This window comes from Marmota marmota, unplaced genomic scaffold, assembly GCF_001458135.2.
Source record: "Marmota marmota marmota unplaced genomic scaffold, marMar, whole genome shotgun sequence".
NCBI classification, from domain to species: domain Eukaryota; kingdom Metazoa; phylum Chordata; class Mammalia; order Rodentia; family Sciuridae; genus Marmota; species Marmota marmota.
In genome coordinates this window covers 7,181,133-7,194,354 of record NW_026000026.1, presented here as the reverse complement: position 1 = coordinate 7,194,354, position 13,222 = coordinate 7,181,133, and the positions used below count along the sequence as shown (strand labels likewise).

At 42.6% G+C, this 13,222-nt stretch overlaps 1 protein-coding gene across 2 annotated transcripts; it reads right to left on the bottom strand.

The window, feature by feature from the left end:
* Positions 1-319: 319 nt before the first annotated feature.
* Positions 320-12,285, bottom strand: Rnf114 (ring finger protein 114). 2 transcript variants are annotated; one of them, XM_015479477.2, is made up of 5 exons: positions 11,509-11,706; positions 8,181-8,287; positions 7,779-7,893; positions 3,874-3,981; positions 320-2,194 (listed from the first exon to the last, which is right to left on the bottom strand). In XM_015479477.2, exons 1-5 carry the CDS (start codon positions 11,689-11,691, stop codon positions 2,129-2,131), a joined length of 579 nt encoding a protein of 192 aa, XP_015334963.1. In that variant the 5' UTR covers positions 11,692-11,706; the 3' UTR covers positions 320-2,128. The 2 variants fall into 2 exon arrangements, with proteins under 2 accessions (XP_015334963.1, XP_048666792.1); XM_048810835.1 differs by lacking the exon at positions 3,874-3,981 and having other exon boundaries at positions 11,509-12,285.
* Between the last annotated feature and the right edge of the window lie 937 nt (positions 12,286-13,222).

The following is a 13,222-nucleotide window of genomic DNA, read 5'->3' as shown; positions in this document are numbered from 1 at the left end:
TTGCAGAAGGCTGCCCTTGAACACCCGCACTGCTGCTCCACCACACGTAGTGAAAGCTGTGTCTAAAGCCTTCTCTATGCAAAAATGTCATCTCTTGCCTCGCTGGAGCCTCTTAACTCTGAGAAGTGTGTGCTGTATCCATTTTAAAAAAGAGGACTGGCAGACCCCCGTGAAGCCCAGCTGGGGTCAGACCTATAACTGGAAACCAGGCTGGACTCAGGGACAGAAAATTCCCCCAGAATAGCAACCGTTTGGAGGTCCCCAGGTCCAGACTTCAGCCAATGGTATTCAATGAAAACAGGCACTACAGCTCACCAGCTGGATAAATTATGAAATTTATTTATATTTCACCTTTTAAAAGCCAGAACATAACAAATTTCACTTTCTGGAAAGTCATCTTATTAGAAATACATGAAGTGCACTTAATACAAGGAAATTAGTTTCTTGGTTCCACCAGTGAGATGTCCGTGCTCTTCTCAATCCCCTCCAATGAAGGGTTTATCAAACTTCCCTCCAAGTTTCTACCGAGACAATCTCAATTCAGGGAGGTCTGAGTGAACTTTTCCCAGAAGTTACAGTAAAGAAGCTGACCTTAACATGTAGGTCCTCACAAGTAATAACAAATCAGAAAAAAACTACATGGCCCAAAAAGGCCCCCGTCTTTGCTGGTTATTAGGCAACTGCAGTTAGCTCTTATGGTGGGTGGGAAGAGCTCACAGCAATAGGGTACAGGCCCAAAGCCATTTGCAACCTTGGCCACTGACCAGGAAAAAACTGCCATATTCAAACTGGAGATGTGTGACACAAAAGAATGAACCAAATCCATAAGCCTTTTGGTCCATCAGAGATTCTGCTCCTATACAGTAGCTGGCAGCTCTTATCTTGGAACTAATATTCATGAAACATGCTCAGCTTCAAGCTTCTCGAACAGCTACTGAACCACGTTCCCAGTACACAGCTTTTATTAACTTCTCGTCAGAGGGCGTGCTGTGCCTTGCAGTCAGTGTGTCTTGTAAGAGACAACAGGGTGCACCACAGCCTCTCTCAGAGTTGAAATCCAGGGTTTTAAAACAGCAATTTGGATGGTGAAACAAGTGTCATAAAGAAACCATTTGTGACAGTAAAATAATGCTCAGTTTAATCTAAGTTACCAAGTAAAAGATAAAAGAACTAGTAGCCACCAGATCCCCCACACCTTTTTCCTTTTAATCATTTTATCTCCTTTTCATGCTTCAGGACAAGAATGTACACAAGCCCTCAAAGAGAAAGGTAAATGTGACCCAGTCATCTGAAAATACTTTGTTAGCTTGAAAACCAAAAAGCTATGGCCCTCCCGCTCTCTTAGCTGACTCCCTTCCCCACTTATGGAAAAATGCTGTTTAACTTTCCTAACCTAGAAACACCTCCACTAAAAATATATGGTTATACCTTATCCTAAAAAAAAAGGCACCATGCAGGCATTTAAGACTGAACCAGTTAATTCTAAGGGTTTGCAGGAGTGTAGCAAAATATCACTAATAAAATTTCCAGCATCAAATCATGCAAAACCCAGAATGTTCACCCCAAGAGGGTTCCTGAAATGTTTCCCAGGGTACAAACTTCAGCTTCTAGCAGCCACTGCCCACCCCATGGACAGGCAGCTCCACCACTGAGGAGTGTCAGCCCTGGTCGGCTGCACTGTGGCTACAGCTCATAAACCTCAGGGCAAGGAAAGGAGACGCTTGTTTCATTGTGCTATTTGTGACCCAGAAAAGGTCCTGGCTGGCTCAAAGGATCTGAGAGTTGAATACTGGATGGGAGGAACAGTGTGAAACAAGAACACATGGAGGTGAAGAAGCTGGATTTTCTTCCAGAAGAGGCAGCAGAAGCTCTAGGAATTAACTGAGGACCAATGCGACTCAACCAGGTGACAAAACAAGTTTAACAGTGGGGAAGATAGCTTTGGCGAGAGCCCAAAGGAAAAGAGGGCTCTGACCCGGGGACCCGTTCCCCCCATCAGAAGTGACCCTGTCCCAATGCCATGGCTCATTTCCAGGTCTGTTGTACAGTTAAGGTGTAGGAGTCAAAGGTTTCACACTTAACATGTAATGGAAGCTCTAGAACACGAGACGGAAAGCAAGGACTCTGCTCACTGGTCGATGATGGAGCGCTGCAACACCTGATTCATCATGTCCTCTTCATCAACATCGTAATCCTGAGGGCAAGAAACACACACTCAGCAACTGTCCTAGCTGCACAGACCCTCAGCAGGAGAACACCCCAGCAATAGGGTCTAGTGAGAGCTGCCAGGGACCCCAGCCCATCATCTGCATTAAATGGACAAATTACTTCATCTCTCAGTCTGTGCTGCCTCCTCCACTGGAGGCCTGGGCAGCACACAGAGCCTGCCACAGACAATAGTCAGCACGCTCAGTTTAGCTCATGGATCCAGAAGGCAGACATATGCAGACTGAAGAGTCATTAGTCAGCACGGACCTCAGTGCCAAGGAAGGACAGGGGTTTCTGAGGGCCATAAGGTACAGCAGAAATACAGTAAAACGACTCTTCTTTAATGAGGCAAAATTATCTACTCGGGCATTTTTAGGAACTGTATCCATCATTACAGCACTAATGAAAAGGATACTTATCCTGAAGTCTGGAGTTTTAGACATTGTCAGACACAATACTTTTTTTCTGATACCAGGAATTGAACCCAGTCTCTTCCCTAACACTTTTTATTTTTAATTTTGATACAGGGTCTGGCTAAGCTGCTGAGGCTGGCCTTGAACTTGTCATCTTCCTGCCTCCAACTCCCCAGCATCTGGGATTACAGATAGGTACCACCATGCCCTGTGTATCCCCCCACATTGATCCCTGGGCACTCTACCCACTGAGCTGGCTTCTTTAAAAATTTAAGACAGGGTCTCACTAAATTTCCAAGGCTGCCCTTTAACTTTCGATCCTCTGCCTCAGTCTCTGAGTTGCTGAGATTACAGGGTTGTGTACCTCCACGCCTGGCAAGAATAAATCTATGTTTTTTACAGTGCTGGGGACCGGATACAGGGCCTCACACATGCTAGTTAAACAGTCTACCACTGAGCCACATTCCCAGCCCTGAGAATCAATATTCTTTTTGACAACCTAGGAAAGAATTTTTGTCATATCCTGAAATACAGCCATTAAGAGTAAACACTACTCTGCCAGGCATGATGGGACACACCTATAATCCCAGTGCCTCAGGAGGCTGAGGCAATAGGTTCAGAAATTATAGGATAGCCTTGGGAATTTAATGAGGCCTTTTCTTTTTTTTTTTTGTAGTTGGATACANACCATTTCTATTCTTTGCCTGGTCCTCAGGCACACACACAAAAAAAGAGCCTGAGGTTCCCAAACTAAGATGTGTAACAGGCAGAAATTATACCTACAAAAAGAAAGCTGGAGGGCCAAGCATGATGGTGAACACCTGTAATCCCAGTGGCTAGGGAGGCTGAGGCAGGAGGATCTTCAAAGATCAAAGCCAGCCTCAGCAATTTAGCAAAGCCCTAAGCAACATAGAGAGACCCTGTCTCAAAAAATAAAAAGGACCAGGAATGTAGCTCAGTGGTAGAGAACCACCCCCCCACACTGGGTACAATATCCAGTCCCCCCAACCCTAGAAAAAAGTGGGGCAAAATGGGGGCAGGGCAGGAGCAAGCTTCACTGTATCGTTCCAGTAACTGTCAAGATCATCTCAACAGCACTCCGATCACGTGGCTGCCAGGAGAAGACACTGCACGGCTGCCATGCAAGGACCTGGGAGCTGTTCCATAGACAAGGCTGGATGACAGGCTCCCCTTCCTCTTCTCAGAGACAGCGAGAAGTTCTGCTGTCCCCTAGGAGAGAAATACGACTCACCACAAAAGTGTCATAGGAAAACTGGTGCCGGCGTTGGATGTGTTCTATGAAGTTGGCGCTGCGGTAGTTGGGGTCTCCCCAGGGCATTGAGGCACATATTGGACAGACCTTTCAACAAAGAAGCAAGATCTCAGGCACCTGACTTCTGAATGGACTCCAGCCCTCTGCGACCTGCTGGCTGTCTCTCCTCCAGGATGGTTTTCCTGACACCTAGTGCGGAACACCTAGTCCTCCTTCCTGTGCACACCAGAATCCCAGAGAACACTTCAAGTCTCCTGCTTCAATTACATGACACGTGGGTGTGGGTGGTCACTTAAGTCATAGTATCATCCCTTCTGAAAGGCTACTGTAGTCAAAAAGGGGCCAGTCCTGTGGGGGTGGGAATATGGCCTTCCAACTCAGCACACAAGCTGATCCAAAAAACCCAAGAACAACCAAATAAATAATCAGATTAATTATAGCCCAGGAAGTACAGCACAGCCTTATGTGCATGTTGACAAAGTAAATGCTCAGATGACTGGGATCACACCAGAAAGCGATCCAACAGGCTGATTTGAGCTTTGAAGACTAGAGGTCCATGGAGAGACAGAGAAGCTAGTGGGTGGCAGCATCACATGATGGAGAATTCAGGAAGGAGGATGGTATCATGCTTCAGCTTAGCGATGTAACCCTAGCCAACTGCAAGGCACACAGGGATAGAGGGGACTGGCAAGAGATGAATCTTGGATAACAGAGCAACAAGTGGAATATGCAGCAAGCAGCTGTGGAGCTAGAACACAGCCTGGAGACTGAAGAGAAGATGGCTTCCAAAGTGAAGGGCTGAGAGCTTGAGAGCTAAGCAGCTGTAGAGAGAGAGGAACTAGGACAGAGGCCAGAAGCTTAAGGACAAAAGGTCTCAACAGAAACAAAACCACCAGAGGAACTTCAGGGTGCCAAAGGGGAAGGAAGGAGGAGAGAGGGGAAGCAAATTAGGCTGTCATACCAGAAAACAGGGGCTATCAAAATTATGAGTGCAGTTAGCCATTGCCCAAATTAATTCACCTCCAAGACTGTATCTTATAAACATGCACCAACAGAGCTAGGGATAGACGTCTGCAGTAGATCGAGTGCCTAGCATGCTCAATGGCCTGGGTTCCATCCCCAGCACTCAAAAACCAACCAACCAACAGATATATAGTTAAGCAAAAAAATAAACACACAAAGATGTTAGAATTTATGACAATAATTTACTTTTTTTTTGGTACTCGAAATTGAACCAGGAACACTCTACCACTGAGCTTTTTATCTGGCTAAGTCTTAACCCAGTCTGGCCTTGAACTTTCAATCCTGCTGTCTCAGCCTCCTAAACCATTGGGATTATAGACATGTGCTACTGGACCAGCTTAGAACGCTTCTCTCCTCTTATCTAGTGCAGCCAAAGAAGATATACCAGACTATCATTTTGGAATCATAAGAAAAGCAAAATAACAGATGTTATGACCCATCCAGACTGACATCTGCTCATTGAAATTTTAGTAATCGTCTATGTAAAAAATATAAATATTGGAAAAATGACTATTTTGGGGTGAGAATAATAAATTATTTGTGATTGTCTTATGTCCTGAAAAGCTGATTTGTTGCCATGGCATAACATAGTTACCAAATCTGAATACAGAAAAAACTACAAAACCATAAAGAAAGTGGTGCACACCTGTAATCCCTAATGGCTAGGAAGGCTGAGGCAGGATTACGAATTCAAAGCCAGCCTCAGGAACTCAGGCTCTGAGCAACACAGTGAGATCCTGTCTCTAAATAAAATACAAAAAAAGGACTGGGGGACTGGGGCTGTAGCTCAGTGGTAGAGCACTTATCTTGCACACATGAGGCACTGGGTTCAATCCTCAAAAAAATAAATTAATAAAAAATAAAGATATTGTGTCCATCTACAACTAAGGGAAAAAAATATATATATAAAAGGACTGGGGGCATGGCTCTGGGTTGAATTCCTGGTACCAAAATAAAAACAAAAAACAAACCAAAAAACCCCATAAAGACTGAGAAGCCAGGTGTGGTGTAATCCCAGCTACTCAGGAGGTTGAGGCAGGAGGATTGTAAGTTTGAGGTCAACTTGGGCAACTGAGCAAGAACCTGTCTCAAATAATATAAAAAGGTCTGGAGAGTAGCTCAGTGATAAGAGGGCTCTGGGTTCAATCCCCAGTTTAACATACATACATAAAATAAATAAAAGACAGACTGAGGCCAACTGATGCTATGGGGGAACAGACTTAGGGGAAGGGTTGGAAAGAAGCTCCCATTTTTTTGAGGTGGTGGGGATTTGGATTTAACCCAGGGCCTCACACATGCTAGCAAGTGCTCTACTACTGAGCTACATTCCCAGCCCTGGAGAGAGATTTTTTATAGTCCACTTTTCATATAATAAGCTATCAGCCAAGTAATCCCAGCAGCTCAGAAGGATCGAGAATTCAAAGCCAGCCTCAGCAACGGGGAGGCACTAAGCAACTCAGTGAAACCGCGTCTCTAAAATACAAAATAGGGCAGAGGATGTGGCTCAGTGGTTGAGTGCCTGAGTTCAACCCCCAGTACCAAAAAAAAAAAAAAAAAAAGCTATCTACAAAGAAACAAATTCTTAAAATTTCAGAGATGATGGAAAACAAGGACTTTTATTAAAAGACTAGCTGGGACACACAGAACATGATGTCAGCAGGATGGTAGAAGTAGAAGCTGGACTCTGCAGAGGACAGAGCAGCACTGAAAAGCCACAATTTGGAGAGCAAAAAAACTTAATGCTATTAGAGAAAGCAAACTGGATCGGATATTCTTCCCATCAATTAGACAGGAAAGGCAATGCGCCAAGTCCTAATCTGGGTCCTTTACCTAGCCCAGAGAATACAGTTAAGAAGAGTGAGATGGACAGGTGCCCACCTGTTATCCCAGCAACTTAGGAGGCTGAGGCAGGAGTAACGAAGTTCAAAGACAGCCTCAGCAAGTTATGAGACCCTGTCTCAAAATAAAAAATCAAAAGGGCTAGAGACATGGCTCAGTGATAAAGCACCCCAGGTTCAATCCCTGGTATGGGGAAAAAGGAGAGAAAAGAGCAAGATGTAGAAAGGAGCCTTTCCTCAACACAGGAGGGAAGGAGAGAGCCAAGGTACAAATGTTGCAAACACAAGTGCTCTTGGGGACAGACTAGTAAGGCAAATGAATGAAGCAGGTGCTGCATTAGCCCATCCCATTTAGAGGGGACAGCAACTACACAAAACTACTCAAAGCTGGGCCTGAGTTGGAGCTTGGGCGTAGAGCACTTGCCTAGCACATGAGAGGCACTGGGTTCGACCCACAGCACCGCATTTATTTTTTTTTTCGTTATACATGGACATAATATCTTTGTTTTTTCATTTTTATGTGGTGCTAAGGATCAAACCCAGTGCCTCCCATGTGCAAGGCAAGTGCTGTGCCACTGAGCCACAACCCCAACCCAACTGCATTTAAATAAATAAAATAAAGGTCCATCAATAAAAAGGACCCAAAGACATCACATGACACTAAGATGGCACCTAAAATACACAGCACTTCCATACCATCCCCGCATCCTCTTGGGGGGAAAGGGGGAAATCATGATGAAGAACACAACTATTAAAATTTAAACATGGATATTAGATTGTATCCATGTTAAGTTTTCTAAATACAATTACAAAAAGTGTAATTTTATAAAAAAATGTTATTATTCTTTGGATATATGCCGAAGTATTTAAGGGTCTAAGAGTCATGGTATCTATAACTTATGCCCAAATGTTATGGTAAAATGTTAATTTGGAAATCTAGGTGAAGGGTATACAGAAGTTCACAAATCCTATAATTTTCTTGTAAGTTTGACTTATTCCCCCATTCAAATAAAAAAGTCTTACCACAGATTTGGTATCCGTGCTGTGGGATAATTTGCAGTGCTCCACAAGTCCTTCCTGATCAAAGTTCTTCTCGGGACAGTAAGGACAAGGAAAGGTGTAACGATTTGGGACATTCCTGAAAGATGAAAGGCAGAAGAAAAAAATCTCTCTGTAAACACCTTTCCACACAATTTCAATCAAAAAGGAACAGAGTTCACTAACTGTGTGAGAGAAGGATTCTGATCATCACTTCCAAATCAGGTCAAGTGTTTAGAAAATAACAGCACAGCTAACATTTGAAGTGAACGTCGGAGTGCCCCAAAACAACAAACTTGAATCAATTTTAAACCCTAGAGCATAAAGTACCCAACAATTTTGTAGCAAAAAATGAACTCCAGCTAAGGGGGTGACTGAGTTACTAACCTTGGCTGAAGGGATGCATCCTTAGTAGTGGCCTTCACACCTTCCATGATGTAGTTCTGGTATTTGGAACAAGTAGCCACGTGGGCTCGGATCTTAGATAGGAAGAACTTGAATAGGAAGAATCAGAATCCACAAGTTAGCACCTTATATCAGGCAAATATGGTCCCAAAGCAAGGGCAAGACGAAAACTGGACCTACATTACCCTGGCAAACAACCTCACTACACTCCTGACTATACTGATGGGGTAGAACAGTGACTGTAGAACCATTAATAAAAAGGCCGATGTTTTCCACTTGACAAAACCATGACATCTGCTTCTACTCTAAAAGAATTCTTCTAGAGGTTTGCTTTACTCATGATATACAAAGACCTTATAGACATGCTCCAAATCAAGTGATGTTTTTAAAAAAAGTTTTCTATACTCAATCTAGGTTACAAGATGGAAAGAGGAAAAAAAAATCCAAAAAGTGCTTCATCACAGGTTGCAGGGTGGTGGGGAAATATAACAGGAACTGAACCCAGAGGTACTCTGCCATTGAGCTATAGAATTACATCCTTGCATTTATTTTTTTGTTATGTGGTGATAGGGATTGAACCCAGACCCTCATTCATGGAAGGCAAGTGCTTTACCACTGAGCTATCTCCCCAGCCCCCCAGAATTACATTCTTTTTTTTTTTAAATATTTATTATTTAGTTGTAGTTGGACACAATACCTTTATTTTATTTACTTATATGTGGTGCTGGGGATAGAACCCAGGGCCCCACACGTGCCAGGCAAACACTCTACCACTGAGCCACAAACCCAGCCCTGGAATTACATTCTTAATTAAGAATTAAGAGTTCTTAATTTTTTGAGACAGGGTCTCATTAAGTTGCCCAGGATGACCTTGAACCTACAATCCTCCTATCTCAATCTCCCAAGTAGCTGGGATTATAGGTGTGCACCACAGTACCTGGCTTCCCCGGCACTGTTTTTGGCTCTTTCTTTTTTGGAAGTACTAGAAATCTAACCCAGGGCCTGTGCATGCCAGGATAAGTGCTCTATCACTGAGCGACATCCCCTACCCTGTGTACTGCATTTATTTATTTGTTTATTTATTTATGTATTATGTACTAGGGATTGAACCCAGAGGTGCTTTACCACCAAGCCATATCTCCAGCCCTTTTTTTGAGACAGGGTCTCACTAAGTTGCTGAGGCTGGCCTTGAACTTTCGATCCTCAGGCTTCAGCCTCCTGAGCTGCTAGGATTACAGGTGTGAACCACTGTACCCAGATTGTTTTTTGCTTTTGCTTTTTTTGGTACCAGGGTTTTAACTCAACCACTGAGCCATATCCCCAGTCCTATTTTGTATTTTATTTAGAGACAGGATCTAACTGAGTTGCTCAGACACTAAATTGCTGAGGCTGGCTTTAAACTGCCTCAGCGTCCAGAGTCACTGGGATTACATGTGTGCATCATCATGCCCAGCACTGTTTGCTTTTTGAAACAGGGTTTTGCTATGTTGCCCAGACAGGCTTTGAACTCCTGCACATCAGCAATCAATCCTGCCACTGCCTCCCAAGTAGGCAGGACTATAAGGCACAAAGAAAGAAAAAGTGTATGGAATAAAGAAAAAGGGTGGGTAAGGGAACAAAAATATTTTTTGAGGTCCGTATGGTACAATAATTAATCTCTTGGTTTCTTTTTTTGGTTCCAGGTATTGAACCCAGGGTCGCTGAAGCACTGAACCACATCTCCAGCCCTTTCTCCATTTTTTTTTTTTTTTTTTTTTAATTTTGAGATAGGGTCTCACTAACTCCTTAGGGCTTCACTAAATTGCTGAGGCTGGCCTTGAACTTGTGATCCTTCTGGCTCAGCTTCCTGAGTTGCTGGGATTACAAGTATGCACCACTGTGCTCAAGTTTGTTTTGTTTTTTTTTTTTTGAGACTGGGTCTCATTATGTCAGCCAGGTGGTCTCAAACTCCGGTCATCTCTACTTAGCCTCCCAAGGAGCTGGGACTATAGGTGTGCCAATCACTAATCTTTAAAATGGAGAAAAACAAAAGCATTCGGCAGGGGAAAAAAGAAATACCATGTGTGCATGAAGAAAGATGAAGAGGAAATTTTATTTCAGTAATTTTAAAGTTTCTAAATTCAACTGCTGGGGGGGGGGGGGGTTGTTATCTGAATTCCAGCTTACCACGACGAATCTGTCTTACCTCCAGCTCAAGAATTTGTTAACTTTAAGCTTACCAACCAAGGAGCTCCTAATTAAAAGGGATGGGAACTAGTCTTAAGATAGCACTGTAATAGCCCTGCTATATACACCTAATACTAACTCACTCTGAAAGGAAGGAGATAAACTATGTCCATACTATGGCCACCTATATACTTGTTTTAAAAATAATAAAACTGACAAGCAGGACTGCCCGATTAAGTGAAACAAAACTTCCAAAAGTCAAAAACGTTACAAAATATGTAGTATGATCCCATTTTCTAAAAAAAATCCTATACCTATTATTTATAAAAATTTTATCTGCATTTGCCAAAGGGTAGAAATGTCAGGCAGACTTCTAAATCGAACTGCTTTTGCGATGATAATCTCTGAAGAAGCAGCCTATGGTATTTTATATTTTTGTACTGTTTAGAGCATGGATGCATTTCAAACGTTAGATAATGCTATTAAAATTATGATTTCATATTTCTATCATGATTCTTTCCCAGCAAGTGCTAAAAAGTTTAACCATTAAATTCATATCTCTAATGATACAGATTATAAAGTTTCCCTTCAAACTCTTTACAGTAGATAACTTCTTTGACTCACCAACTTCATTTTACAGTTTATTTTAAATCCAGGGTGCTTCACCACTGAGCAATAGCCCAGCATTTTTTTTTTTTTTTTGAGTCGGGGTCTTGCTAAGCTACTCAGGGTCTTACTAAATTGCTGAAGCTGGTCTTGAACTTGCCAGCCTCCTAAGTCACCTGTGCACCGTGCCCAGCTTCAGTTTATATTTTAAACAATCATAAAATGTCATTATATTCTAATTCAAATTGTGTTTAATACTTTGGAAAATAGATCTCATAGGAACAAATGGATTAGTTATTCCTGACTTTCAAAGCTAAAATATATACTATATCCAACCAACTCATGAAAAAAGAAACAAAAAACCAGTAGGTAGGGTTACAAAAATGAAAACAGCACAGCCATCACCACAGATAACTGGCATGCACACGTGCTGTTAGTCACCTAGTCATGCTCTAACTTCAGAAACGCCGTGGCAACAGCTCTACGCTTTACCCATCTCATCACAGGATAATGACTCTTCCATGTTACTTCCACATACATTCTTACGGCAGCCATGGCAAGAAGTCTCTGTGCTCTCAATCTGCCGCTCGAGCTCCACAGCTCGGACGCCAGGTGCCAGAGCGCTGCGACACACCCCACAGACAGGTTTCTTCGGCTTCAGACATTCCTGCAGGCATGCAGAGCAAAAGCTAGAACAAGACACACAGAGAACCTCCGTCATGCATCGTGGAGACAAGACAACAAATGTGGATAAACTTTTAAAAGGACATCAATGAATAATGGATTAAAAACAATTTGTCCCCTACACCCAATTAAAATACTAAGATCTTCTAGGACAGAAAAATTGTTGTTGAGGGTAGCAGCAGACTATGAAGAACACACAGGTCTAGTAACAAATAAACACGAAGTACCATGACACAGGTAAAACGCAATAATGTTGAGGCTTCAAACCCTAGCCCCTGCCACTGAGGGACTTGGCGGGCGTTTCCAGAAACGTAATTTTCTCCTCTATGAAATGAAGATGGCAGTATCTACCTCTAGGATTGTTTGGGAGGATGGAATATGTATAGCAGACCCTTAGTATATTGTCTACCACAAAAGAAATGCACAGTAAATGGGAACTGCTGTCAGAGGTGAAAGCAAAGCACTGTGGGAACACAAAGCCAAGAACAATAGTTGTAACCTAAGGAGAACAAGGTTGGTAAGACTTCAGAGTAGCCTCCATGATCAGCCTTAAAGAGTTCTGCTGCCAGAGGAAGGGAAGACTATTCCAGGCCCTTAGGTTTAAAATTTATGATGCACTTGAGAAGATAAGTCTAATAAACTTCCTCAGAAGCAGCAGAAAGCCGGAGGTTCAAAGCAAAAAGACCAAATCTGACTTACAGAAAAACAACTCCGGGGCATCATGGACAACAGAACTTTATTTTGTTTTTGTTTTGTTTTAGATAGGAAGAAATAAAGTACAAACCTAATAAATGACTATAGGCAAGGGACTGTGAAGTCCTGACAAAAAAGAATGAATTCAGGATACAATTTAGAGGCAGTATGACTTGAGGACTTACTGAATTTGAAAAAGTTAAAAAAAAAAATGACAGTTTCTTCCCTAAAACTTAGGCAGGTGATGTTGAGATTCGGTATACAGAAAGAATGAATAAAGGGCTGGGGTTGTGGCTAAGTGGGAGAGCACTTGCCTAGCATGTGTGAGGCCCTGGCTTCGATTCTCAGCACTGCATATAAACAAATAAAATAAAGGTCCATTGACACCTAAAACAATATTTTAAAAAAAAAAAAGAAGAAATAAGGCATGAAAATACGCTGGGCTACTTACCCAATGTAACAGATTCTCAACTTTTTCTTTAAGATAGGGGTTTATGTTGCCCATGTTGGTCTCAAATATATAAGCTCAAGTGATCCTTCCGCCTCAGCTTCCTACCACCATAGGCAAGTACCACCATGCTAGGCTCCAATTTTATTTCAAGGTAGGATTAACAGATTCTGTCAGCACTCAGGATGTATAATCAAAGGCACCCTTCTGTACACCTGATGATGTTTTAGTGTCTCTAAGAATTTTTTCATCCATGCTGGGCATGGTGGTGCACATCTGTAATCCCAGCTGCTCAGGAGGCTGAGGCAAGAGGATTGGGAGTTCAAGGCCAGCCTCAGCAACTTAGTCAGGTTCAAAGCAATTTAAAAAGACCCTGTCTCAAAATAAAATATAAAAAATGGGCTGGGGATGTGGCTCAGTGGTTAAG

Bases quoted from the DNA above. Each gene is read 5' to 3' on its own strand.
- Rnf114 (XM_015479477.2), bottom strand. From the start codon at position 11,691: ATGACGGAGGTTCTCTGTGTGTCTTGTTCTAGCTTTTGCTCTGCATGC. The intron at 8,288-11,508 runs GTATGTGGAAGT...TTCCTATTCAAG, and splicing joins GCCATGGCTGCCGTAAGAAT to TTCTTCCTATCTAAGATCCG. The intron at 3,982-7,778 runs GTAAGACTTTTT...CTTTGTTGAAAG, and splicing joins GCACGGATACCAAATCTGTG to GTCTGTCCAATATGTGCCTC.